The sequence below is a fragment of the Paraphaeosphaeria sporulosa genome, assembly GCF_001642045.1.
Source record: "Paraphaeosphaeria sporulosa strain AP3s5-JAC2a unplaced genomic scaffold CC84scaffold_5, whole genome shotgun sequence".
Classification (NCBI taxonomy): domain Eukaryota; kingdom Fungi; phylum Ascomycota; class Dothideomycetes; order Pleosporales; family Didymosphaeriaceae; genus Paraphaeosphaeria; species Paraphaeosphaeria sporulosa.
This window is the reverse complement of record NW_017253364.1, coordinates 1827532-1854083: the sequence shown is the minus strand read 5'-3', so window position 1 is coordinate 1854083 and position 26552 is coordinate 1827532. Positions and strand designations below refer to the sequence as shown.

Sequence of the window (26552 nt, the reverse complement as noted above, 5' to 3'; positions counted from 1 at the left end):
ACCCTAGTTACAGTGCTACATCGAAATGGCAGAACCAGAACAAATCCGTTCCTTCGGCCATGACCCAGCCGTCCACGCCAAAGCCGACGTCCACGTCGAAGAAGTCGTCGTTCAGCGCATTTCCGAAGAAAACCTGCAGAAGGAATCCGCCAAAGCCCTGAAGTTCTGGTCCAACACTGGTCTACGAATCATCCTCATCATGTTTATCCAGCTGTGCAACCAGAGCGGTTATGGTGTTGACTGGGCGGTCATTGGTGGTTTGAATGCTTTCGAATCATGGCATGACTACTTCGGCTTTGGCACAGCGGGAAGCACCTTCGCGACGCTGAATGCGCTAATGCGTATCGGTACCATCGCGGGCAGTCCGTTTCTGGCTTTGAGCGATGTCATCGGCAGAAGAGGTACTATGTTTGTTGGCAATGCGTTGACGATTCTGGCTGCGTTGTTGCAGGGTCTGGCCACTGGTATGCCCATGTTTATGGCTGGGAGGTTCCTCTTGGGCTTTGGATCCACCCTTGTCGCGAGTTGCAGTCCGCAGTACATGGCTGAGGTGCGTTTGAATTCTTGCCTCCTATTCGAAACCATGTCAAGCTCATAACGCCTCGCAGATCGCGCCTGTCCACCTGCGTGGACGTCTGGTCGGTATCATGGGCGCAACGTTTCACATTGGCTCCATCATCATGGACGCCGCACTCATCGGCTTCAGCCAGATGCCCGGAAACAAAGCGTGGCGTATTCCGCTTCTCCTCGAAGCCATCTTCCCTGCCATTGTCGTCGTCCTGATCTATTTCACAATTCCGGAGTCGCCACGTTACCTCGTGAAGAAAGGCAAGATCCAAGAGGCGAAGAAAGTGATTGCCAAGTACCAGACGACCTCCCAGTCAACCGACGAGCCGATTGTGGGCATGGTCATCGCTCAGATCGAAGAGTCTCTTGAGAGTACGCGCACGGGCTTCAAGCAGAGCTGGAACTTTGCCGTGTTCTTCACGAAAGTCGTCCGCTACCGCCTCTTGGTCTTGATTCTATACAGCGCCTTCCAATCCTGGAACGGCGGCGGCATCGTCTCGTACTGCAAGTCTACCTTTAGCTGATCCATTCCATCCCAACCCTCGCTAACGTGCCCAGATCTTACCCCCGCCCTAGAAACTATCGGCATCCACGATGAAATCCCTCAGCTCGGCATCAATCTCGGCCTCGTAATCACCTACACTGTCTTCACGCTGCTCGGTTCCTGGATCATCGACTTCTGGAAGCGCCGCACACTCATCTTCTCCGGCCTCATCACCATCATTGCCATGCAGACCTGTGCCATTATCACTTCCTGGCGCTATAACGTGTCTCCCTCTAAGACGACCGCTGGTCTCACCATCCTCTGGATGTTCATGTTTCAGTGCTTCAGCGCGACGTTCATAGCCACCATGCACAACCTCTACCCCGTGGAGGTGCTTTCGCTGAATCTGCGATCCAAGGGGATGGGACTTTACGGGCTGATACAGGGCGCGTGCGGTGTAGTAGAAGCATATGGCATCAGCATTGGCATTCAGAAGGTAGGGTACAAGATCTGGGTGGTGTACATTGCGTACAACACCATTCAGCTTGGGCTGTCGTACTTTATCTTCCCTGAGACTGCGAATCTCAGCTTGGAGGAGATTGACAGTATCTTCGAGACTCCGGGTATTCAGCCTGTCAAGATGAGCTTGTAAGTGGCAGAGATGAACGAACAGATGTGGATTTCGCTGACTTTCTCCAGGTTGATCCAGAAGGGGAAGGAAGAGCAAGCGAAGATGGATCGCGAGGCGCGGGAGGGAAATGAGCATGGTGTCGTCGAGGAAGTGCCTCGAACGTAGTTGGCGGATTAGTCTGAACTAGACGACGAAAGTAAGGGGGATTTGGAGAATGGACAATGCGGCAAACGTGATTTTAGAGGGTGTTCGAGTATGGCACGGAGACATCAGGTTGAAAGCTAGCTTCCTGCCTATCAGCGAGCAATCAGATGCTCAAAGAACTCCCGATTGAACGCCGCGCTCCGCTTCGGATACCTCTTTTTCTCCTCACTCTCAAAATCTACCCACGTCACCCCAAACCGATCGGTATACCCCTTCGCCCACTCCCAATTATCCAGCAATGTCCACCCAAAATACGACCTGATGTCGATCCCCTCCGTGACAGCTTTGGCCACCTCGCCCACATAAGCGCGGTAGAACTCGATCCGGTGCACATCGTTCAGCACATCCCCCGCCGGCGGCGCAGGAACATGTTCCCCCTTCGCGGTAGTGCCGTTTTCCGTTATGTAGATAGGGACTCGGTACCTGTCCCACACCCAGTGCAGCAGCTTCGCGAAACCCCACGGCGATGTCCGCAACCACTCGGTATCAGACTCGGCGCCGCGGCTCACGCCCTCGCTGTTGATGTCCGACCACGCGAGATTGCCCTTATGATCTTCGGGCGGTATCGGCTGTCCCGGAGGCACCTTATCCCTCACGAAAAACGCAGTGTACGTATTCATGCCGTAAAAGTCGGAGCTTCCCTTCACCGTCTGCTTCTCTGCGTCTGTGAAGGTGGGCAGGCGGGACCCGAGCTGCGCGCGCATCGAGGCGGGGTAGTCACCGCTGCCGTGGACGGGGTCCGCGAACCAAGCGATTTCGAACTCGAGTGCACGCTGCGCGGCGGCGATGTCGGCGGGGGAGGTGGCGTCGTAGGGCGCGGACCAGTTCCCCGAGAGCGTGATACCGATTGTGCCGTGCTGCGTGTGCGCGAACTCTTCCTTGTACATACGATAGACTTGTGCGTGGGAGAGGAGTTGCGTGTGGCCGACCTGTGCATCTCTCTTTTAGCTGGAGTCCAGTGCGAACCTCGACGTCGTCCAGACAAATGCGCTTTGAGGCGTGTGTCTGTCTTTGGGGCGTAATGGAAGGGGACGTACAATCCACGGCTCCGTGCTCGTATCCCCCTCGCTGTACTTCTCCCGATCGCTGCTCCTATTCGGTGCGTGAGCGCCCCCAGCATACCCTGCCAGCGCATACACCCCCGGCTCGTTATACGTGATCCAGTGCTTCACCTTTCCTCCAAACGTCTCAAAGCACACCCTTGCATACCGCACAAAATCAGGAACATATTTCTCAGCATCTAGCATGCTCTTGTACCGATCTTCCAGCGCCTGCGGGACATCCCAGTGGAAGAGGGTGACGAAAGGCGTGATATCGTGCGCGAGAAGCTCGTCGATCAGTTCCGAATAGAACTTTATTCCCGCTTCGTTGACTGGATCATCTTTGCCTCCCAGGGGTATTATTCTGCTCCAGGAGAGACTAAAGCGGTACGCGTTGACGCCGTAGCTCTTCATGAGCTTGACGTCTTCGCGGAAGAAGTCGTACGAGCGGGTTGCATCGTCGGCGGTGGAGGCGTCGATGACGCGGCCGGGCGTGTGTGCGAGGATGTCCCACGTGGAGGGGCCTTTGCCGTCGGCGTTCCAGGCGCCTTCGATTTGGGGGGCGGCGGTTGCGTAGCTGGCGGTGGATCAGCCGTGGCTTCTTTCAGGGAGGAGGGACGCAGTGTCGAGGGCAGGAGACGTCGAAAGTTGGGAAAGTCGGAGCTCCAAACAGACCCGATGTTCGGGATGGAGGTCCCTGCGTCGACATATTGCAGCTCTAGTACAGGGGAAATTGGCCATAGCAAGTACCTACAACTTGCGAAGGCGAAGCTGTTCAGGCACGAAGTAGGTGATGTACGTACCCCCAGAAGAAGTCCTTCCGCAGCGAGCCTTTCAGTCCAGCTTCAGGAGAGTTGTCGAAGTCGAATTCTGCCATAGTCACAGCTTGTAAGAAACCTCGAGAACAAAGATCCGTCCCTCAAGCCATGCTCTTCAAGATGGTACAAACATGCCATTGCCAAAGCTCGCTTAGCGCCGAGTACTGCACTGGGATGGGCGGATCTGCAGCATGCATGCATCCCGGGAGAATTACGACCGAGAGAAGCGAGGATTGGTGGCACGAAGCATCTTCTCCACGAATAAAGAGTAGGATGAATATTTGTGTTGTCGTACTAGTTGCTTTGTCACATTTCGAAAAGTCAGACACGGGCCGGTGAGGCGTCACCTCAAGCTCGCAAAGGGAGAGTGGGGGCCGCTAAGGCGCGGATAGTGAATCAGCGCTGGGGGACGGATGTGTCAGCGTCTTATGACTTTGGGGCGGGATAGTTTTGGGGTATGGGACAATGCAAGAGACAGTTGGATTGCTCGTGGTGGATCATGTCCTATTATCTAGGCATTGAACCTGGTATAGTCCGGAACACTGCTCGTCTGAGACTCGGGTTGTGACTTGGTCTCTGGTTTGGCGTCCCTAGGCAGCGCCGCCGAAGTATCATTTATGCCACTGTTGTCGTCCTTCTGCACAGCAGCTTCAGTCTTCGTTTCAGTGCTGATGGGTGTCGTTGCCATCTCCCCCTGCAACGCCTCGAGCGCACTCTGCGCACTCTGCTGTTTCTTAGACGCCGAATCTGGATCACCCTTCCGGTTCCCCTCTATCGCATCAAACCCATCCCGAACGTTTTCGTCCTCGCTAAGTTTCTTCTTCCTCTCGCCGCCCTCTTCGAAATGCCTGAAAACCAGCCTTTGCAAAGTCGCAAGACGGGCTTCCACCCGATATTCAGCCGTCTTGTACCAATTCAACAGCGCAACACACCTCGCATCGCGTGCTTTTAGCACACGTTCAATAAGGTCCTCGTGTGTTCCGCGTCTCGGGAGCATGCCTTCGCTCCTCATCTCTTCAAAGTAGCTGATGGCATCGTCGATGTCACCTGCGTGGAGACACGTTAAGATCAGTCGGTCGTACGTTATGCGGTCAGGTTGTATGTCGAGCTCGACCATCTCGTTGGCCAGGTACATGGCGAGCTCTTTACGGCCGCTGCGGTAGCAGCCGCGGAAGAGCTCGTTGAAGGTCGCAGTTGTGGGACCGGCTACTGCGACGGTTTTTAGTGCCTTGTAGAACTCGATCGCTTCCTGCAGGTTGCCGAGCCTGATGGAGGCTGCTATGCAGACGTTTACCGCAGCGGTGGGAATCTTCCGACCCGAGCGCTCTAGGTCTTGCAGCTGCATGAACGCGTTCATTGGTCGTTCTTTGTCTCTGCTCAGATATGCGAACAAGGGATGCAATTGCTCTTCGGTGACCTTGAGGCTCGATTCCTGCATGATGAGGACGACACTCAGCGCCGCGGGAAGATCCATTACTACAAGGTAACACTGTATCAGTGCCTCGTAGTGGTGGTGGTTAAACACGGCATTGCGCTCAGCGAGCACGCGGAAGACATCTGTAGCGAGCTTGACATCGCCTGCGCGGGCGGCAACTGAGAGAACATTGAGGCACGTCCCTGTAGTTGGCTTGAGATAGCCGGTTATGACGTGGGAATACCATATCATGCTCGCAGCCTCGGGCTGTAGTTCGTCAGCCAGGAATCCGCCAGACTCCCCACAACAGAATCAACTCACAATTTGTCTCTTGCCAGCCACATCGAGAAGCTGCGACCACAAAATGCCACTCAAACCGGAATCGACAGTATTGGACGTCTTCCGTTTGAGGCTCAACACATGGAACGCCTCTTCCACCTCGCCAAACTCGAGCAACATCCATATCGCTTTATCCCATAACCAAGCGTCAACCCTTGTACCTTCATTGAGCATATTCTCCAGACGTTCCAGCGCCATCTCAAAGCATCGTTCTCTTAACAGCCCTGCAATGATATAACACTGCGCCGTGGGCGTCGGGGTCCACCATCTTTCCTTCATGTAGTTCAAGATGTCCTCGCGCAAGAAGGAATCGGGGTGTACGGCGAGAGCCTCGAGGGCACATTCGCAGGCGCGCGGGCCCGGTTCGATGCCTGCAGCCGCCATATCTTCCAGGGTTTTGCGTATCTTCCCTGCTGTACCCCATTCCGGCGAGACGTACGAGTGCAGCAGAGCCGTGTACATGGGTAGGTTCGGTCGCTCCCGCCTGTCCTTGACCAGGATTCTAAGCATGTTCATGACTTCTTGATGGAGCCCCTTCGCGGCATCGATGCGCAGCCGATCGTAGAGTTCCTCGTTGGAGAAGTTTACAAAATCGGTAGCACGGTGTTTGTTCTCCTTTCGGCCGGCGCCTGGACGACGACGAATGCCCCCATCTGGCACGCTGTATACGGTCGGAGGAAGGGATGCATTCGGTATGGCAGCAGCGGCTGAATTATACGTGCGCGAAGGTTGCTGTGATGGACTGGAGCAAAGTGAAGGTCGCGGAGAGATCTTCGCGGCGCCAAGGAGACCACTTTTCCGTTGGATGGGAACCTGAGTCCATCTCGGACAGAGAGTTCGCCATAGTGCGTCGTTCACGAAGGGTCGGGGCGGCATTGACGGCGTTGATGTGGTATTCCAGGTCGTGAGGCTCAAAAGTTGTCGCGAACTGCGCACCTCGGCCGCTAACCCTGTTGGGTAAGAGCGACCAGACACAGGAAATCGAGTCTATAGCCTCACGCAGGATGTGAGAGGGAAGCTTGGGGTAGCTCGATTGACTATGAGAGTCTACGATCTTGATCTGATACTGAATCACCGGTGTTGACTTTCCCACGAGAGAGAAAGTTGCAATATCTGAGTATGTTAGGTTGTAAGTACTCGAGCGGTGGACACAACTTGAGCAATTGTAAACAACATTTTTTACTAGTTTACAGGCACATGACAAGCTATACAACAAATACATTGGCCGACAGGGTATCTATCCAGCCCCAAAACGCTATACACCGCCCTATGCACCCGAAATGTCCAATCCAGTACATGCAACGCCCGAAAGTAGTTAGCCAACCCAGCATCTGCCTGCATACAACCTCACTCTTTATTTTGTGGCCAAAACCCACGCTCCATCTCATGCGGAATTCCCACTAGGAAAGACCTCCGCCAATGCGTCTCCCTCTTCAGGACTAAGCCCGTCGTCCAGGATATCATGCGCCATGTCCATAACCTCCTGCTCGATCCCTGCCTCGAGCACTAGTCCTTCCGAAAACGCGAGCCGCGTAAGACTAACATAGTACGCGTGAAGGCCACCCAACGTCTCATTGAGTTTGCTCTTGATATTGAAGCCTGGGTTGCACGTCGTCAAGTGGTTGAGCAGCTTCATCGTCGTGTTCACGGTGGCGATCTTTTCCGGCTGGGTGGGTGACAGAGGACGCGCGTACAGCGCGGACACGGCGTGGTTGAGATACTTGATCAGGCGGCCTATGCAGAGGCCGTGGCTGATGAGAACTGCAGAGCCGTATTCGGGAATGGAGAATTGTGTCAACACATCCAGGATCTTGAGCCGGACGATCCAAATCTGAGATTCTTGGACTGGTTGCGCGGGCTCGGCTGATTTGGGATTCGGTATGGGCTCGATGGACTCAGAAAAGAGGTTGGTGAGGCGTGCGAGGAGGTTGCTTTCGCCGCCTCTTTGCGTTTCGGGTTCGGAGGCGATGATGGGACCGAGAGAAGCAGGAAGCGCGGACGTGGAAAGAGTGCGGAGAAGGATGAGCATGTGTGGGATGGGTTGCTCTTTTTGGAGCATCAGGAGGACCCAATCGATGGGCATGTCGCGCCAAAATTGTGCCAGCGGTTCCGGCGAAGGACAGGACAAGCAGCAAGTGGCCAGCAAATAGAGTAGGTCCAGGCAGCTCTGAACATTGATTTCGTCCACGGTATTCTGGTATGCGGACGAGAACAGGAAGGCGGTCTTCTTCTCGTTTCGGTTGCGAGCTTCGTAAATAGGGATGGCCACGAGTTTGACAGACTCGACGATCAACGGAATGATGTCTTGCATGACTGCGACGGCTGTCTTTGCCGGCTCGCACGCTAGCACAAATTGCAAAGCATCGAGAATGAGGTATATTGGAGCATAGTAGCTCTCACGCAAACATTGCATCCATAATTTGTTGAAGATACCGCAAAGTCGGATCGCAAGTTCGCGGGCGTTGTGAGACGGGGCGGAAGCAGAGAAGGAGTCGTATACAACAGACGAGAGCTTCTTCATGGGATCAGAAGGATATGCGTGCTGCGTGAGTGCCTCCAGTATGCGGTCATCGCCCTTGGAGCAGCGGTGCGACAGAAGACGATGGAGCAGAGCGTACCGCTGATCATGCCTCCACAAGTTGCGTAGCAGGTTGATGTCAAGTTGGGCTTCGTTGATGGAGGATGGGTCAGGTGCTTTGGGCTGCGTCCTCGGCTCACTCAGCTCCAGTATGGGGACGGGGCTATCATTGGTGATTTGGCGCTTCCTCTTGCTCGCCTGCTTGGGAGTCGCGGCCTTGGGCTTGTCCCGCCTCTTGCTGGGCGACACCATGACCACATCGTCGTCGTCAAAGCCATCGCCGAGGGGAAGGTTCTTTTGACGCTTGCTGGGAGTGCCTGCCGGGCTGAGTGCAACGGGCGCAGCGGGCTTGGGACGGGATGGCACGACGCGCCGCGGCCTGCGCATGTGCTCGTCGACACGACTGTGCTCGTCGAAAGCGCTGTTCGTCTTGGCCTGCTCGAGTTGGCGCAACAGAGCGTCTCTCTCGGCCGCGATCTTGCCTGCTGCGTCTCTGTGCTCTTGCTGCTGCTGGGCGAGGCGCTGCTCGGCCTGGCGGGTGGCATGCTCGGTGCGGCGGCGCAGGTTGTCGACCTCGCCCGTCTTGTGGATGACGTCGGCGGATGCTGCGTCGAGGTTCTGGTTCAGGCGCCGTTTTTCTTGCTCCAGCTGCAGCCGTCAGCTACAGGCAATGCCTCGATCGAGGAGCTTGCTGGGACCCACCTTCTTGATGCGCTCGAGGAGCTTCCCCACGTCGACCTGGGACTGCCGCGGCAGCTCGTCGACGTCGACGGCGCCGTCGTACTGCGCGCTGGCGCCATGGTCGGGCTGCGTAGGCTGGTAGGCCTCGGCATGGGTGTTGGGAAAGCGGGGTGCGCCTCTGTCGTCGTCGAGATTGACGACCTGGTCCTCGTCGCCGTCGTCGAAGCCGTAGTAGGCCGAGTCGTCCGCGGGGACCACGGCGTGGTGCTGCGGCTGGGTGGCGCGCAGGGCCGTCGTCTCGAGCTGCTGCAGCGTGTTGGCGGGCAGGTGGTCGAGGTCTGCGTCGGAGAAGTCGAAGTCGTCATCGTCCATGCTTCGTGCGGGCCGTGCCAGAGCTGCGCGAGCCTCGCCGCCAACATCCCAATTGCGCGAGGTGCTGCGCGCGCGCCGTCGCGTCGGCCGTTGGTGGCGGCCGTGGCCGAGCAGCGCGGCGGCACATGCGGCGCGCTGCAAGGCTGAGGCTAGCGTCGAGGGCCCAAAATCGGCGGAGGTGACGTCTGTGTTCCTGCCTGCACCACAAAAGCCTGCCAGCTCGTCCGCCGACAAGCAGCTGCCATCAGTCCCCCGCACCGCGCCCTGCGCAGACTCCCCCTCCGACGGCCTCCGCGACGCGCTGCACGGCACCCTCGCCTCGCACCCCTCGCGCACCGCCGCGCAGCCCACCCCAAACATGGCCAAGCCTCGCAAAGACGTCAAGTTCCAGCACCGGGGCAGCAACCCCAGCACCAAGGCACGTCGCCCGTCCATGAGCGTCTCTGAGCACTCGGAGACGGCCCATTCCGAGCCCAGCAGTCCCACGAGAAACGGCCATGCGGCCGCCAAAATCGACGAGGCCGTAAGCCCCCCTTCTCCCGCCACGCCCTGCCCGGAGCGCGGCTGCCAGGCAATGCTCCGCCCGAGGGAACAGCGTTGCTGCGCGGCAGAGAGCCCCCAGGTGCGACGAGCTTGGGCATGCCTGCTCCGAGCCCATGTGCGGCACCTCCGCAAGCTCCGGCGCAAACCCCTCTCCCCTCTCCCTCCCTCGTTGCCCCCGCTGACCATGCCCCAGCCCGAGCCCCCAGCGCAAACCGAGTACGAGAAGAAGATGCAGAACTTCTACACGCGCACCGTCTGGACCTTTGCCATGCTCGGTGGTTTCTTCTGGGCTCTCTTCGCCGGCCACATCTACATCATCATCCTCATCACGGCCCTCCAAATCATCTCCTTCAAGGAGGTCATTGCCATACATTCCGTGCCTAGTAAAGCCCGGAACCTGCGATTCACAAAGTCACTGAATTGGTACTTCTTGGGCACCACCATGTACTTCCTCTACGGAGAGAGTGTAATCTACTACTTCAAGCACATTCTGCTGGTCGATCGTATTCTGCTCCCCCTCGCGACCCACCACAGGTTCATCTCCTTTATGCTTTACATTATTGGTATGAATCTTCTTCCCATGAGACTCTGAACCGCGTGGCTGACTGTCCAGGCTTCATCTTCTTCGTGTCATCCTTGCAAAAAGGCCATTACAAGTTCCAGTTTAGCCAGTTTGCTTGGACTCACATGGCGCTGTTCCTCATCGTTGGGCAGGCTCACTTCATCATCAACAATGTCTTTGAAGGCTTCATCTGGTTTTTCATGCCCGTCGCGTTGGTTGTCACCAATGACATATTTGCCTACCTTTGCGGCATCACCTTTGGCCGCACACCTTTGATCAAGATCTCACCGAAGAAGACTTGGGAAGGTTTCCTCGGAGCATGGTTCTTCACTGTACTCTTGGGTATACTGATGACACACCTCATGGCACGATCCAAATACTTCATCTGCCCAGTCAACGTACGTACCTGCTTTTTGCACAATTCCTTCTGGTTAACAATTTCTAGGATCTCGGCGCGAACTTGTTCACAGGCTTGGAATGCACTGTGAATCCTGTCTTCACCCCCAAGACCTACGTGGTTCCCTTCATCCCACCAGGTCTTCCAGCGATCAGCAACACTTACGTCTTCAAACCTCTCTATCTTCACATCCTTGTCCTCGCCACGTTTGCGTCCTTGATCGCGCCTTTCGGCGGCTTCTTTGCTTCGGGCTTGAAGCGGACGTTCAAGATCAAAGATTTTGGCGACAGCATTCCCGGCCACGGTGGTGTCACAGACCGTATGGATTGTCAATTCATCATGGGCACAATCACATTCTTCTACTACTCCAGCTTCATTGCTGTCAACCACGCATCCGTCGGCAGTGTCTTGGAGGCGGCCATAACCGGTCTTACCCCCGAAGAGCAGGTCGAGGTTGTCAGAATACTGGGAAGAAGCCTAGTCGAGAAGGATATGCTTCCAACCCAGGTCAGTCGATCCCATTTTCGCGAGATGTTCAAAGCTGACGTGACTCAGATATTGCAATACCTCACCGCACCAGCAAAGAGATGAGACTTGCCTATGGCTTTTTAACCGGGTGTTTGTATATTGATATGATGGGAATGGCCGGACAGACATGGGTGCTATGTTCGGATAGTATGTAGTTTATAATCTGTTTGGCCGGGCTCAGGCGAGAGCGTGTGGATTGTTGCTTTCGTACGGTTTTTGGTGCATAACTTGAGCATTGCATTGCGCGGCGCATGCACGTAGGCATATCGGAATGAGAGGGGAACACATGAGCCACCATCAACATTTGTATTAAATTCTTCCTACGTGTGGAGATTGCCATCCAAGGTTGTTTGAATGCTCATGCAACGAATGGATATGAATGTTGTGCTTGAAGTAAATGTCGGTCGCGCCGGCATCGTCGCTAAGATTTTCAAGAGGCAGTCGTCGTCCAGGGCGAACGCGGAGGTTCCACCTGCAGCTGACCCAGCTTCACCATCCTTGCATCTAAATCGTGTCTATACGTCCAAAAGTTGATCGACAAGAAGAGTCACTGAGAGCGCGGCAAGAAAGAGGCAGCTGAGCTCGCCAACCATGGCATCCTATTGGTACAATAACGCCCCAAATCTGCAGCTCGGCACGTGGGCTGGGAAGGCTCGCGGGCTGAGCAATCTCAGCCGACTTCATGCACTCGAAGCCTTACAAGCTCACAAGCAGGCTGCAGCACACCCAATTACGTATATCTCTCCGCTCCTTGAAACACTCGGTCCCAATGCGACTGTTATCTACAAAGTCTTTGCAGCTAGAGCAGTTCAACGATGAAGAGCGGCTACCGCCTTACGCTATCCTCTCGCATACATGGGGAGAAGAGGAGGTCACCTTGGACGATCTCCTGCGCGAACATGTCCAGACCATGATAGGATATCGGAAAATCGAACAAACATGCAGAATCGCGGCACAAGACGGATTCGGATATGTATGGATCGACACGTGCTGCATCGACAAGAGCAGCAGTGCAGAATTATCAGAGGCCATAAATTCCATGTTCAGATGGTACGCGCTGTCCCAAAAATGTTATGCCTACCTTGAAGACCTCGTATGGCATGAAGGGCAGTCTAGCGGCGTCGGTTCCCATCAATATGGGAATGCGCATTCACTTCAACGCAGCCGCTGGTTCACAAGAGGATGGACACTCCAGGAGCTCATAGCGCCCTCCGAGGTCTACTTTTACGACAAGTACTGGACTTTGACCGGGACACGGACTGCCTTGGCCGATATTCTCGCGAAGATAACTTCCGTCGACCTCGAAGTGTTAGTGAACCTTGACCTCTATATCTCAAGGACGCAACATCTAAAAGTGTTTCTCCGGGAACGGTCCGTGGCGCAACGCATGTCGTGGGCTTCGAAGCGTAAAACAACCCGACCAGAGGACCTGGCCTACTGTCTGTTGGGTATATTTGACATTCACATGCCTCTTCTCTATGGGGAAGGAATCGAAAAGGCATTTAGGCGTCTGCAGATGGAGATACTGCGGTATTCGACTGACCAGTCTATCCTCGCATGGAAATTGATGAATCATGCAGACACCTTCGCGGGAGTATTAGCCAGCCATCCCGAAGATTTTGGATCGTGTGGAAGAATAGCCCAAATACCCATTATGGAAGGCCCACTGACTGCAACAAATCGCGCGATTGAGATGCACATAAGGCTCGTTGCCCGGGGGCCAGGCAAGTCCGGCGCATATTATGGTTTATTGGCCTGTCATGAAGAGGACGACTTCTTCAGTTGCGTGGCAATACCACTCAAAAGAATTAACCAGGACGACTTCACGGAATCGCAAACCGGACGAAAGGCCTTTACACGGCAGATATTCCAAGATGTAGAAATGATCGAACTCGAATCGACAACAAGTTCGTGGGAGCCGATTTCCCTTGTCCCAATACCCTACGAACCTTCTCTCCAAATGCTGTACTACCAGCACAGTCATTTTATCATCAACTGTACTACTATACGATCGCCTGGCGGAAGATTCATAGTGACAGCGGTACCCGAGGCTAGTTGGAACAGTAGGACTCGCACCATGCAATTTCGCGGAATAGCGATACACAAGCGTCACGGCGCGCTGGCTCTAGAGAGCGGATTGATGGACGGCTCATTTGTCTTCTTCGGGGTAGCATTCGGCATTGGCCGCACCAGATCGTATGTCCGCCTCTTCGATGCACCGCCGGAGATGAAGTCCCAGCCGGTGCCACTTACTCAGGACTGGCTGAAGGAGCTTATCGAGATGGCTTCGGAGACATCTTACGCGTCGTGGGATGAGATGGACTTTGGGCAACGGAAAATGAAGGCTAGCGTCACTACTATCCATCTTCTTGGGAAACCAGTCTTCGAGGTCAAGCTGGAATGGCATGTTACGCATGAACTTCACGCGTCTCAGAGTTCCCTTCCTCGCTCGGAAACGACAACAAGATTTTTCCGTCGATATGAACAAAAGCCTCTCCCACATGCTTGACAGAACAACCTGACATTGCAAACTGTGTTCCTGGGCTTTCTTTTCTCATGACATGGCTAATTTTATCACAGCTATAGCTCTTTGAATGGTTTGTATGATACAAGAGGGGCAAGGATTGAATTTTGTCGGAGCTGATTGGTCCCTTCTGATGCTTGAAAGTCCCATGGAGCTTCGCAAAGGAAAACAAAGCTCCGCCACATGTCTCCAACGGGCCATCGAAATCGTGTCATGGCCAAAGCGTCTCTTCATATGGAATTCCAATCGACGAGGTAGAACTTGCTCGTATCTGCTCACCACCTCATTGCCATGCCTCTTGGCTCTGCACGATGGACTAACACGACTTGGCGATCGCTTAGCAACATCCATACTTACGGTCTTCACATTGCCTTTAGCCAGGTATTAGAAGATCATGCTGCCCTTAAGCATCTTCTCCCGGTAATTCCCTCTGTGGCGCCCCACTCTTCGACTTGCGACAAGCACACGTGCTGGTACGAAACTATCTCGCAGCAACGCACCATGCACACGCTCTTGTTCACGAGTCTTACGCTGGAACTTCGTGCTGCCTTCGCCAACGCTGACGGAAATGGTCTTATCGGCTGGGGTAAGACAATGTACAACCCCGCCTGCGCCTTCGCTTGTCGGACAGTAATTAAATCCAACCCGCTTCTGTGTACGCCTGAAGACGGTACCGTAAACTACGGGACCGTGCATTCACCAATCTACACAGCACCGGAATGTTTCACGCGCGATCCAGCCTTTTTGCGAACAATGGCTGTGTGTATAGACACCTACTGTTCTGTGAGCGACCATCCAAGTACGGGGCTGATTGAGGAATACTGGGCATCTCATTTGGCGACAACGACGGTTGGGAGTTACAAGTGGAAGCCGGCGGTGTCGTATGCGGACGCATTGACGGCGGGGCGCGAGGATGAAAGGGTTGCTGCTGCGAATGAGACAGTGCCTGAGCATCATGAGAAAATAGGGGATCTCAGGCGCCGGCACAGTCATGGAGCGTCAGCTCCACAAGAAGAGACGTTCTTTACCTTCAATGTTTCCAGTCCGCTTCCCCTTGCGAAGAAAAAAGCGCCCATGAATGTCACGAGTTTTGTCGACCCTGTGTCATGGCAGAAGGCGTACAACGGTATGCGAGATTTTGAGACCAACGAAAAGGGACACTCGACTTACAGGTAACTCGTCAGAGACTTCGGCACCTGCAAGTTCGCACTAACCATTCCCAGCATCACCGTAATGCTCGTAGCCCTACTCCTTCCCATCCCCCTCTCCCTCCTCCGCTTCGTCCCAGGCCTCCCTACAAGCACCGGCTGGTCCTACCTCCAAGCCACCCTCATCTACCCGGCGACATGGGGCCGTCATCATCGCGAGCCCGTAGGCGCCGCCATTGGGGGCGGTATGGTGCCGACCCGCGGGCAGGCCCTCTACATCGCTTTCATCAGCATGCTCAACGTGATATTCCTCCTCACACCATACGTCCACACGCATCCCCAGACGACCTTCGCCTCGCTTAAAGAGCAAGACATCAGCATCATTGGCAACCGTGCCGGCGTCATGGCCATGGGGAATGCAGTCGCGATGTTCGTTTTCGCCGGGAGGAATAATCCGTTTTTGTGGGTCACGGACTGGAGTTATAGCACATACTTGCTCCTACATCGATGGCTGGGTTACTGGACAATTTTACATACGGTGCTGCATTCGGTTATGTTGCTGGCTTACTACAAGCTCCAGGGATCTTACGAGGACGAGCTTGCCCGTACGTACTGGGTGTGGGGTATCGTAGCCACGGTCGCTGTCGTTGTCATGTTCCCGGCGTCGCTGCTAGTCGTGCGGCAGAAGGTGTACGAGGTATTCTTGGTGTTGCATGTGGTGCTGACGGTGGTTTTCGTCGTTGGATACTACTACCACATTTGGTACTGCTACCAGTATAACTGGGGATACGAGATTTTCGCGTATATCGTGGGAGGGATTTGGGGCGCTGAACGAGTTGTGCGACTTGTACGCATGGCGCTGAAGGGATCGCGTACAGCGACGGTGTCGGAGGTTCCGGGGTCGAACGGGGAGGTCCTGAAAATCCACATCGAAGGCGTGCGTCCAAGTGGCGTTGCGTATTTGTGCTTTCCAACGCTGGGATGGCGGTTCTGGGAAACGCACCCTTTCTCCGTCGCAACGTCCGAGAGCAAAAGGAGTGCTGCCATGGACGAGGAAATGCAGGCATCCGCTTCTGCGGTAAATGGCAGCGAGAAGGCCGTTGCTACTACGGAACGCTCGCTCAGAGACGGTTCAAATCATACCAGGGACTCGTCAGCCTGGCCGCGCAACGGCGCTACCTTCATCGTGCGCGTCCGCACAGGTATCACAGCAAAGCTTGCCGCCCGACTATCGGCATCAGACTCGCATCGAATTCAGCTCCGCGTCCTCGTAGAAGGATCCTATCACTCCAACGCAGCAGCACAGCTCGCACAGTGCACTCACCTGCTCTGCATCGCCGGGGGCGTCGGCATCACCGCCGTCCTGCCTTACCTACACGAAATCTCCGCCCCGCGGCACGCGAAACTCTTCTGGGGTGTTAGACAGCGAGGTATCTTAGACACACTTGGGTCTGAGCTAGATGCTCTCCCATCGGCGGTGCAGGTGCGGACTGTGGTTGGAGAGCGCATGGATATCAGGGAGATTCTCCAACAGGAGACGGCTGTGACAGGTGCTAAGCGGGACGGCGGGAAAGAGCTGCTGGGGATAGTGGTTTGTGGACCGGCGGGTATGGCTGATGAAGTGAGGCAGACTGTGTCGAAACTTGGGAGGGGTGCGGAAACTATGCGGCCGTTTGTCTTGGTTGACGAGGCGTTTACTTGGTAGAGAGTTGCTTCAGGATTAATCCGCCCACGCCGTAGCTATGTCCTCGCCTTCTGTTGAGGGTGATGCTGCTTTGTGATCGCTGTAACCTGAAATATTCGAAAATTAATATGAATCGCTTTTGCCTCATCGGCTGCCGGTTACCAAGAGCTTGCTTTTCGTCAACGCGGCTCCCAGTTGCGGTGGTCTCTGAGACATCGAGGTAGTGACTCGATGACGTCATTCCACCTATGAATCTGTCAAACATCATCCTAGCTTGCGCGAATAAGTTGTAACGCAAGAATCGAAGGGAAGCGATTAGCATCGGCTCGGAATGAAGATGTGTCAATCGAGTGTGGATACGCTGTCTCGCGGTGTGGGGTACGTTTGCTCCCCCGGGTAAGCGCTTCCGTATCCGGAGTATAAGGTGCGAGAAAGACGAAGACGCTCCCCAAAACACGTTGAGCACAAGAACCAGACAAATACATTGCCCAATAGCCAAAAGAGATAGTTTAGACCAGACAGCCATGAGAGTCGTCGTATTCGGCGCGTCCGGCGTGCAGGGAGCCCACCAGGTCCCTGTTCTCGCGAAAGCAGGCCACGATGTCGTCGCCGTGAGCCGCAATCCCAAGCATCTCGAAGTCGATGGGAAGACAATCGAGACATTTGCGGCCGACTTCGCCGACAAGGCCAAAATCTCAAAAGCCATCGCAGGTTCCGACGCCATCTTCCTCAATCTGCCCTCCACCTCCTTCAACCAGTCCGGCCCCATCCTCCAAGGCGCAAAAGACATCGGAGAAGCCGCAAAAGAAGCTGGCATCAAGCTCATCGTGTTCAATACGAGCATGCCCGTTCCGAAGGAAGCGCAGGACATCAAAGCGCAGGATGACCGCAGGGAAATGAAGCGCTTGCTCCGCGAGACGGGCATGCCGGTGGTCAGCATCGAGCCAGTCGTCTACATCGACAATCTCCTCGAGGGATGGGCACTCCCGCCGATTCGCGACCGCAACACCGTCGTGTACTGCCACAAGCCGGATCTCCAGGTCTCGTGGATATGCCACCACGACGTCGCGCAGCTGATGGTGGCGGCTCTCCAGCGGCCCGAACTCGCGGGGCGGGACTTTGCCGTCGGAGGCCCAGAAACAGTGCGGCTCGAACAGCTCGCAGAAAAATTGTCGAGGGCTTGGGGAAGAAAGTTGGAGTATGAAAACCAGACTGTCGAGGACTTTTGCAATAAGATTGGCAAGACGATGCAGGGGAGAGGGCTTGAGACGGAGAAGATTGTCAGCCAGATGTTCAAGGCGTATACATATTACAATGAGGCGGAGGACGAGCCGTTCAATATTGACATGGCGCCGGTGTTGAAGGAGCTGCCTGTTAAGCTGACGCCGATTGAGGAGTGGGCGAAGAGGAGGAGTCCGCCCGGGTGGTAGCCAAGCAATGAACAAGTTCTTCAACTGAGTACCGCGGCATGTTGGGGGCGAATGTCAAGGCAGCCAATCAGAACCACAGCAGGCATGGCCTCTGATAGGGTCGCCAAAGCGGTACAGAGTAGCCTCTTTGTAGCATTCTGGATTGAGAATAGATGTTATCCTTGGCAGCTTTCACTATTGTGCGTTCCTTCCGGTGCCTGGAAGGTAGCACAGTGTGTGCCATATCGGGCCTAGCGTAGGCAGAAGTTCCACTAGACTACGCTACGTGACGGCGCTAGCGAGATACATTGGCTGCCCACCATCTCGCTTTCACATTTTCACAGTGAGACTGTCATCGCAAAATGGGCTATTCAGAGGTGATTCCACGTCTGTCCAGATGCGGAAACTTTTGTGCTGATGTCTCCAGGTTCTATGCAACATCTGCGGCGTGAGTTTCAACATTGGCCGCATCCGCACGCCAACCGAGCCTCGCAGCGCAGCATGGAGTCGCTTTGGGCCAGTGCCGTCGGACTTTCATGTGTCGGATAGCCCAGAGAATCGATACGGTTCTACCGAAAGTTTTGTCGATGGCGTTCGAAACTCCTGGGTGGGAGAGTGCCCTCGTGACGCGGGGTGTATGTTCACTTTCCGCAAGATCAGAGATGTAGGCGCAGAGGTGCGGATCAGTCCAAGAGGGAGAAGAAAGCTGGTCATAGAAACGGGCACAGAAGACCCACAAGCAGAGAAAGATGACGAAGAAGACGGAGACTGGGAAGAGCCCGGAGATGATGACGATGACGAGCGGCTGGAGTACGCATCAGACCTGGAAGACGATGCTTCTGGAGAGACTGATGATGTGGATATGGAGGACTCCGAAGATTCTGAGCGCGAAGAGTATCGACGCTTCTGTGTTCGTGCGCTAATAGCCAAGAGTGACCCATTTGGACCTGGCTGGAGTCATGTCAACCAGAACAACCCTGCGCATCCCGCATGGTATCGAGGTAATTATGTTGTTGCAAAAATAGATGGAGTTCAAGACGAGATGTTTCCTCTCTTCTACCCAGGGAGAGATGGTGAAACAGAATATGGCACGGACGGCAGCGCCTCCGAAGACAGTCTTAGCGGTCTCTCGAGTCGGAATCTTGGTCACTACCTGGGGGGTAAACTCGGTTATGACCTCAAGCAGCAATACCACGTTGAACACATTGCAGGACCCGGATGTCTGAACCGCGCCGGGTACTCCGGACATGAGATCCGCGTGGAAGAAATGCGCGGCTGCCAAGTCTCCCAATGCCTTATGCGCAAATCCACGAACTTTGAGCCGTTGGATGATGATGAAGACTTCGAGCGAAAAGGAGAGTTCTGTTTGAGCGGGTTGAGCGACCACATGCCTTCACGAGACTCGGACAGCCCACGCGTTAAGCCTCCGCGACACGGCTGCGAACGACCTCGCGCGGAGAACACCATCTGGGATGAATCTGAGATTGAACAGTTCGCGATGCCTTTTCATCCGTGGTGTTTTGAGGTCTTCAAGCGTACCTCAATGCTCGAGCACGGCACCATTGATGCGGGCGGGTTGACAAGCTGGTGGCTCGAAGAGGCCACGGCCGATCGGGTATTTGAGGCCCGAAACCATAGTGATGTGAGCCAATGTAAAGCCCAGGAGTGGGATCATTGGAAGGGAACAGAGTATTTGGCAGCTAATCCGCTATATGTGCCCAAACTGCGGGACATCTTGCAACAGGTTATCTCTACGGAACCCGGATTTAGTCCGCGTAACAGCGCATTCGCCATTTCACAGGGCACAACACCGGACGCCTCTAAGGACATGTTTGTACGCTTGCCAACCGAGTTACAGCTAGAAGTTCTCGATCATCTTCTCTCTAAAGATATCGCGTCACTGCGTCTCGCATCGCGTGCTTTTCGCTATCTTCCAATCTCTTACTTCCAGAAGCTTCTGAATCGACAAATGCCATGGCTTTGGGAAGCGCGCCCCACACCTACCACGCCCAATCACTTACCGTACTCTTTCTGGGCGACGGTGACGGCGGGCGAAGCGGAGATAAAGTTGCAGGAGACACAAAAGGGAATCGACTCTCTGAATGAATATGTCCAGATTGTCTCAAAAGAGATGCCGGAGCTGAAGGATGTGCTGGAGGAGGCTCTACCCGCCGAAATTCAGTCATTCCTTGATGCCCAACAATCGAAAGTTGAGAACAATGAGGATCGGAGGCCTTTCTTTCTGCCGCCTGATCGGACGGACTACCACTTACTGTATGTGCTCATCAAGCGACACTGGAATGAGCTACGGGGCCTGCAAAACCGAAAGCGCATCTGGAAAGAGTGCGAGTGTATTGGGAGGCGTATATCGCGCATGAGAAATAAGGGGAAAATTGGGCCACTGGTGCGGCAGTTTTAGCCTGCGTTTTCGTTGGGACTGTGTAGTTTGTGGAGTCGATGTAGCTTGAACCGTGGTACTGCTCCACACGAGCCATACATATGGTATAAGAATTTTTGCAGCGTGTACAAGAGTTCGATCTCAACTTGCTAATCAATATTGTCAGCACACAATAGCATCGCCCTCTCAAGATTCAATCGGAGTGTACTCATATCGAACCTTGCTAACCGTTCAACACTGATACCGACTTCTACAATGACCGAAACCCCACAGAGTTCGCGTGCTGCATTACGCGCCGACGACCTCGTTTCAAGAGCTGGAACGCACAGGAATAGTCCTCTAGCGCTTCACTCCAGTATAATATTGCAGCCGGGAGCCTCTTTATGGATCAAGTCAGCCTTTCCATTCCAGGTCTATCCCTATTGTGTCTCGCCTCCTCTACTTCCGTCGAAGATGTTATCAGATGGTACGATCTGGGTAGACGTCGAGGAGAAATCCTGGTTACGTTCTCTGGTCCCACTCAACTCAGGCTTTGCCAAAGGATGGAACAGTATCGCGACTGAAACAAAACTCCACATTCTTGGCTACATACTCACCTTTGACAAGCCTCTATTGTGTCCTTACGTGGTGGAACTATGCCCTAGATACAAAAGGGAATGGAAAGAGCTGTCCTGCCTTCTCAGCACTACACCAGAGATTGCGAATCTTTCCAGACAGGTCTTCTACTCCAAGAACACTGTTACCATCACAATGCTTACGCAAGATAATGGCTATCACAGAGTGTGTCGCGAGTCCGGCCCCGGTACCTATTACAGGCTTCCACCACCAGGGGTTCTCAGATTCCTCCGCAGGATCACAGTCGTGATTGGACCCTTGCAAAGTCACTGGGATCGACTACACCTCTTGACCTACCTGAAAGAACGATGTAAAAATCTTCAGCAGTTGACAGTGCTTCTTCAATGGGACTTGTCATTGATGGTTGGAGAGGTCGATTCCGTCAGCGTGAATGACGACCTTCACACATGGCTCACCGGATTTGGTATCCATGATTGGAAAACTTGGTCGTTTAGCTTTCACGTGCAATTCGATTTCCTTGGGCATCCCTGCTACCATGACGAAGACGACTGGGTCATTGATGGTTTTGACGTGGTTCCAGCTGATCCTGCAATTGAGGAGTACCTTGACGATGCCATACGAAACAAAGTCCGATGCAACTCCGCAGCCGGCTGTCTCTCAATCAAAGCTTGAAATCATACTCCGAGTTCTACCAGGCTCCACTGAGGTGAATCCCGAAAGCCACAGGGATGGCAGCTCCGCTCTCTCAGCGCCCACGCAACGAGCAGCGCTCGCCAATTTCATTCAGTACATCGACGAGGTTGGGATGGCTGGCGTTGGCGAGGGAAATCTATTTCGCCTGTTCAGTGCCTTCATGATGTCTTCGGGAATGCACCATGGTCGATGCCTCTTCAAACGCATCCTCTCTCGAGAGACCTGCTGCAAAAGCCCCGTCATAGTCCAGGCTTACATAGAAATTCGGCTAGTACCGAATAATGTACTGAAGACCGCCTCAGAGAAAGGATAAACTGAGCATACCGACGAGATTAAGCTCGAAACTCTCAGCCAAAGCCTTTATCATGAACATTGCACCAGCGAACGTTTCGAACGTGAGCTGGGGTCCCGGTCTTGTAACTCTGACCCAGGAAGAGCAGCTGTACTCAATGAATTATATAGCATTATGCTTTAGAGCTACAGCTCTGAGATAGGGTGAAGACTTGCGTGTTCCCTTCAAACATTCTGTTCGATCCTTTACTTCCTCAGAGCCCCGGGGATCAATCAACTCAAATCTGCGAAACAACGCTACAAATTATCCCTGAGCAGCGAACGCACCAGTGAATTCTGGCTGTGTAGGTGAGAACCATATTACCTATCTCTGGTAGGCTCCTATGTAGAGTTTACGTAATCCTGCGACTACGGAGATAACGTATCTTGGCAGGCCGTGCACACCCTCACCTCATGCACACCCCGCCTATGCAACAACACAACTTTGGCATCACCACCAATATGGACCCAATCAAGGCCGCGATAGCAGCAATCGAAGCACGAGATCCAGTAGAACAACTTATATACAGAAGTTTGTCACAGAGTTTGATATTGATCGATCTACGTTGAGCCTCAGATACAGACGCGTCATGACATTGCGTACAGATGGTCTCAACAAACTACGCAACCTCAGCTATGGACAAGAGATAGAACTCAATCTGGCAACTATCATCCATATATTAGCTCGGCTCGAGCCATCAGAGCAAGGAATACGAGAAAGCTTGACGTCATTACTCAGCGCGTCAGATTGGAGGAAGATCGATCGCCTACTGAGGGCTGTCGTTGATATAGGAGGCGACCATGAGGCCAAGAAGCTGAGTCGAACTGTACACCATATCTCCGTAAAGAAACAGCGCTTAGAGCATATCAATAAAGGCCTGCGCGAGGCTCTAGTGATACAAAAGAGGCACTCAACGCGAGGCAGGCCTTTGCCTCTTGATCGGAGCGATGAGTATCATGGTGGAGCGGTTTTCTGGTCACCTCACAGCATACAGAGGGCCCGCGATCGTCAACACCAAAAAGAGACTGATGAGGAGCAATTACGGCGTCAAAAAGCTGATCAAGCAGAGGCCCGTCGGGCCAGCCAACAGCTCAAAGCAAGACTTCTCCAGGAGAGGCGTGTTGCTCGAGCAGCTGCTAGAGAGGCATGCGCAAAGCAGAAGGCCGATGAGGCCTCCCAGAGACGCCTTGATCAACAGGCACGCAGGGCACAAAGTCAACTTCAGAAACGTATCAAATTGTCTCAAAAGGGTAATAAGAAGGCTCTAAAGCCTCCTAGCAGACCTATCAAGAAAAAACAAGCTCAGCGTGAGGCTGTAGGTATGGATGAGGCCTTATTCATGGCAGCCGCCCCACAGTCGCGCAGCGGCCGAATTATCAAAACACCAAGGAGATATCGATAATCTGAGTAGCTAGCAGTTATCTATGGGCCTCAGAGACCTCAAATCCAAAAAATCTCGTGATGATATCGTTTGTAGGCGTCTCTACAGCCTCATATTACTGAGGTGGGATTTTGGTAGTGCGCGTGCATGAGGTGAGGGCGTGCACAGCCTGCCAAATAACGTTAACCTTGGATCCTTGCACCTGCATATGTACGGCCCTCTCTTTCCTACCCACCCGACCTTCGCATTCAGAAAATTGCTCCTTCTCTTCACAAGTGTCTATGGACTTTCGGAAGAATAATTCTTCTGTACATGCGAAGTCATATGCATAAGAGGTCCACAATTGCCGATGACGTGCGAAAGCCCCGACGTTGCAACATGGATTCGTCCCCACCCCACGCCGAGACGTCTGCAAACCAATCCCAGCATGCACCGCATCTTCGGGTGATCCGTTCTAGGCTACTAGTAGGGTACGCAAAATTTTGAAGGCGACAAAGATGCGTCAGACACGTTTTTGCCTGCTGCCAGAAGGCCTGACTCAGTACTCATGGTCATACATTACCGACGTCAACTTCGGAGTCTCAGCGACTCTAGATACAGGTCTTTCTCATATTAAACACTACGCAGCGATAGATGGCAGGTGCGACGTTGAACCCAGCGGACGAGCGCACACCGTTGCTGTCAGAATCGATCGTGACTGCGGCCGAAGGAAACTCTGCACCCTTACTGACGGAGCAAATATCCAATGAGTATCGGGTGACCGACTCTGCGCGCAGCCATGGAAAGGCAGCAGATGAAGAGACGGGATCCTCAGGTGGTCTGGCGCGCACATCCATTCGACAGGTGGTTCTTGTCCTACTGATCGGAGTCTTCATTTCCAATGCGGACGGCTCCATTCTCTTGGCCGTACACCCTATCATCGCTTCCGAGTTTGACGCTCTGCACGACTCTAGCTGGCTTCTCACGAGCTTCGGACTCGCTGCAGCGGCGATGCAGCCCATATACGGGAAGATGAGCGACATCTACGGCCGCAAGTCGCTTTTACTCGTGGCATACGTTCTCTTTGCAACGGGTTGCGCCTATGTTGGCGTCGCTACAACGATGAAAGATGTTATAATAGGCCGTGTTATATCTGGATTGGGTGCATCTGGGATGACTGCTCTCGTCTCTATCTTGATCACCGACCTCGTGCCACTGCGAGACGTAGCGACATGGCGCTCGTACGTCAACATCGCTGCAACGACCGGTCGCAGTATCGGAGGACCACTAGGTGGCTGGCTCGCGGATACAGTGGGCTGGCGCTGGTCAATGATGGGGCAGAGCCCTGCGGCTGCTATCGCCATCGTCCTCATCGCCACGGTTCTACCCTCTCACACCCAGTCCACCTCAGATGCAGTCGGAACCACGAGAGGAAGTAAGCTTGCTCGGATAGATTTCCTGGGGTCATTATTGACTACCCTCACTATCTTATGCTTCCTTCTACCGCTGCAGATTGGTGGTGATCGCCTACCGTGGTCACATCCGGCTATACTTGGTCTGCTTGGAGCTGCATATGTGTTCGCGGCACTTTTCGTTCTGGTTGAAGCCAGATTTGCAAGGGAACCGGTCATCCCGCTGACTTTGTTCCAAAACAAGGACGTTGTGCTCTCGGCTTTGATCATGATGATTCAAGGAATGGCTCAAATGGCGGTATGTATTCTGAGCATCAGTCTGAACTCCGCACTAACATCCACAGCTAATGTTTGCGATCCCTCTCTACTTTCAAGTTACTACCGGTGCATCGAATACAGTCGCTGGTGCTCACCTCTTCCCTGCCGTTGCGGGTAACGCTGTGGGTGGTCTATTAGCCGGAGCGTTCATTAAGAGGTAACCGAATTTCTGGAACTCCCGCCCAGCCTGTGCTAACGGCGAACACAGGACTGGCCGATACAAGACCATCACTCTACTCGCCATTCTCTCCGCATGCGGCGCCTATCTCCTCCTTATCCTTCGATGGCACGGTCACACCAATTGGCTCGAGTCGCTATACATCATTCCCGGCGGCTTTGCCATGGGTGTCGCAGGCTCGACGCTCTTCATCAGTGTCCAAGCTTCGATCGATTCAGCGTATTCGGCCGTTGCCGCTTCTACGCTGTACCTGGCCGGATCTGCTGGAGGTGTGATTGGTATGGCATCTTCAAGCGCTGTGCTGCAAGGCTCGTTGCGTCTCATACTGGATCGGAAATTGGGAGAAGGAGGATTCGAAGGTCTGAAAAAGATGAAAGTAGGCTCACACACTTTGGGAAGATATTGGTCACCATAGCTGACATTTATCTAGATCATTGAGCGTGCAGTTTCCGATGTTCACTACGCCGAACACGCAAAACCTGCCATCTCGCACATCGTTGTCGCTTCCTACGTGGATGCGCTCACTTGGACTCACGGTAAGCGACAGATGATCACTAGCAGTGCGCAAGCTGACCGGACCAGTTCTGTCTTTGACATGTTCCATCCTGGGCTTTGTTTTGACCGCATTCTTGACGCAGCATAAGCTGTAGACATTCGATTATGCCACAGAGTGTCTCAGCTACAGGCAAGAGCAAGTACAAATTCGTACTAACGCTCAGCCTCACCGCATATCCAACTCCTTGTATCGGCACTAGAGCATACAATTGGTGGTGCAAGCCCACAATTGACTTAATAGGTGCCACCAATCATCTCTCACAAATCTCTTTATCCCCCAAGCCTACTTCCTGCATTTTCTATCTTCATGTCCTTTTTTCTACTGCCACACTCACTATCTAGACGCAAGGAGGCATTTCCTTTTATACCACAACGAGCAAATCCCACTACACAATGCCATAAACATGAGTACCACAAGATTCAAACAACCAAATCTCCAATAGAAAGAGTTCAAGCTCCTGGTGGCGACGCGGTGGACGATCCTGGAGATGCACGATCACGTGACCTGTATGCGTCCAGTGACGCAAGAAGCGGAGATCGCACATCATCGCCACATGCGTGTAATACTGCAGGAGACAACCATTCACGGCGCGAAAGGATGGCTGTCTGATTGCACCACTACAGCTAGTTCTCATCACTGGAAGCTCGGCAAGCAGAGCATCAGCACGCGATGCAGCGGTATCAATGGTGAAATGCGGAGACATGGATATAAGAGCTATCGACATCATACCTAAGCCCTGCACCTTTTCTGCTCAAAGCGAGACTCATAGAAAGGCATTTCTTCTTCCACAACATAACTCATTGATCA

At 53.8% G+C, this 26552-nt stretch overlaps 13 protein-coding genes across 13 annotated transcripts; 9 read left to right on the top strand and 4 right to left on the bottom strand.

Moving 5' to 3' along the window:
* Positions 1-25: 25 nt before the first annotated feature.
* On the top strand, positions 26-1897 carry CC84DRAFT_1244933 (MFS general substrate transporter; the record flags this gene model as incomplete). The annotated part of the gene is made up of 3 exons (XM_018184173.1): positions 26-530; positions 592-1071; positions 1126-1897. 3 exons carry the CDS (start codon positions 26-28, stop codon positions 1701-1703), a joined length of 1563 nt encoding a protein of 520 aa, XP_018036405.1. The 3' UTR covers positions 1704-1897.
* An 81-nt stretch (positions 1898-1978) lies between these two features.
* CC84DRAFT_1090658 (glycoside hydrolase) lies at positions 1979-3803 on the bottom strand (the record flags this gene model as incomplete). The annotated part of the gene is made up of 3 exons (XM_018174364.1): positions 1979-2815; positions 2924-3503; positions 3730-3803. 3 exons carry the CDS (start codon positions 3801-3803, stop codon positions 1979-1981), a joined length of 1491 nt encoding a protein of 496 aa, XP_018036404.1.
* Positions 3804-3953: 150 nt separating this feature from the next.
* Positions 3954-6374, bottom strand: CC84DRAFT_1119665 (uncharacterized protein; the record flags this gene model as incomplete). The annotated part of the gene is made up of 2 exons (XM_018175559.1): positions 3954-5425; positions 5480-6374. Coding segments are annotated over 2 exons (2065 nt in total), but the record flags the coding sequence as incomplete, so codon positions are not given.
* A 346-nt stretch (positions 6375-6720) lies between these two features.
* Positions 6721-9218, bottom strand: CC84DRAFT_1259328 (uncharacterized protein). Its single transcript, XM_018184903.1, has 2 exons — positions 8778-9218; positions 6721-8723 (listed from the first exon to the last, which is right to left on the bottom strand). The coding sequence occupies exons 1-2, from the start codon at positions 9126-9128 to the stop codon at positions 6882-6884; spliced, it is 2193 nt and encodes a 730-aa protein (XP_018036402.1). The 5' UTR covers positions 9129-9218; the 3' UTR covers positions 6721-6881.
* A 115-nt stretch (positions 9219-9333) lies between these two features.
* CC84DRAFT_1196238 (phosphatidate cytidylyltransferase) lies at positions 9334-11480 on the top strand. Its single transcript, XM_018181446.1, has 5 exons — positions 9334-9651; positions 9865-10234; positions 10285-10631; positions 10679-11137; positions 11186-11480. Exons 1-5 carry the CDS (start codon positions 9487-9489, stop codon positions 11219-11221), a joined length of 1377 nt encoding a protein of 458 aa, XP_018036401.1. The 5' UTR covers positions 9334-9486; the 3' UTR covers positions 11222-11480.
* Positions 11481-11927: 447 nt separating this feature from the next.
* CC84DRAFT_1074850 (HET-domain-containing protein) lies at positions 11928-12725 on the top strand (the record flags this gene model as incomplete). Its single annotated transcript, XM_018173702.1, has 1 exon — positions 11928-12725. A coding segment is annotated over one exon (798 nt), but the record flags the coding sequence as incomplete, so codon positions are not given.
* Positions 12726-14183: 1458 nt separating this feature from the next.
* On the top strand, positions 14184-16535 carry CC84DRAFT_1217309 (uncharacterized protein; the record flags this gene model as incomplete). Its single annotated transcript, XM_018182878.1, has 2 exons — positions 14184-14854; positions 14906-16535. The coding sequence occupies 2 exons, from the start codon at positions 14184-14186 to the stop codon at positions 16533-16535; spliced, it is 2301 nt and encodes a 766-aa protein (XP_018036399.1).
* Positions 16536-16976: 441 nt separating this feature from the next.
* On the top strand, positions 16977-18008 carry CC84DRAFT_1164413 (NAD(P)-binding protein). The gene has a single exon (XM_018178482.1). The coding sequence runs from the start codon at positions 17039-17041 to the stop codon at positions 17942-17944; it is 906 nt and encodes a 301-aa protein (XP_018036398.1). The 5' UTR covers positions 16977-17038; the 3' UTR covers positions 17945-18008.
* Positions 18009-18256: 248 nt separating this feature from the next.
* On the top strand, positions 18257-20446 carry CC84DRAFT_1196235 (uncharacterized protein). The gene is made up of 2 exons (XM_018181445.1): positions 18257-18300; positions 18351-20446. Exons 1-2 carry the CDS (start codon positions 18286-18288, stop codon positions 20340-20342), a joined length of 2007 nt encoding a protein of 668 aa, XP_018036397.1. The 5' UTR covers positions 18257-18285; the 3' UTR covers positions 20343-20446.
* Positions 20447-21071: 625 nt separating this feature from the next.
* Positions 21072-21569, top strand: CC84DRAFT_1176106 (uncharacterized protein; the record flags this gene model as incomplete). The annotated part of the gene is made up of 1 exon (XM_018180196.1): positions 21072-21569. One exon carries the CDS (start codon positions 21072-21074, stop codon positions 21567-21569), a length of 498 nt encoding a protein of 165 aa, XP_018036396.1.
* A 1064-nt stretch (positions 21570-22633) lies between these two features.
* On the top strand, positions 22634-23041 carry CC84DRAFT_1068720 (uncharacterized protein; the record flags this gene model as incomplete). Its single annotated transcript, XM_018173651.1, has 1 exon — positions 22634-23041. A coding segment is annotated over one exon (408 nt), but the record flags the coding sequence as incomplete, so codon positions are not given.
* A 713-nt stretch (positions 23042-23754) lies between these two features.
* On the top strand, positions 23755-26205 carry CC84DRAFT_1196234 (MFS general substrate transporter). Its single transcript, XM_018181444.1, has 5 exons — positions 23755-24991; positions 25038-25168; positions 25220-25565; positions 25620-25725; positions 25772-26205. Exons 1-5 carry the CDS (start codon positions 23936-23938, stop codon positions 25837-25839), a joined length of 1707 nt encoding a protein of 568 aa, XP_018036394.1. The 5' UTR covers positions 23755-23935; the 3' UTR covers positions 25840-26205.
* Positions 25986-26508, bottom strand: CC84DRAFT_743562 (uncharacterized protein). Its single transcript, XM_018187268.1, has one exon. It carries the CDS (start codon positions 26470-26472, stop codon positions 26131-26133), a length of 342 nt encoding a protein of 113 aa, XP_018036393.1. The 5' UTR covers positions 26473-26508; the 3' UTR covers positions 25986-26130.
* Between the last annotated feature and the right edge of the window lie 44 nt (positions 26509-26552).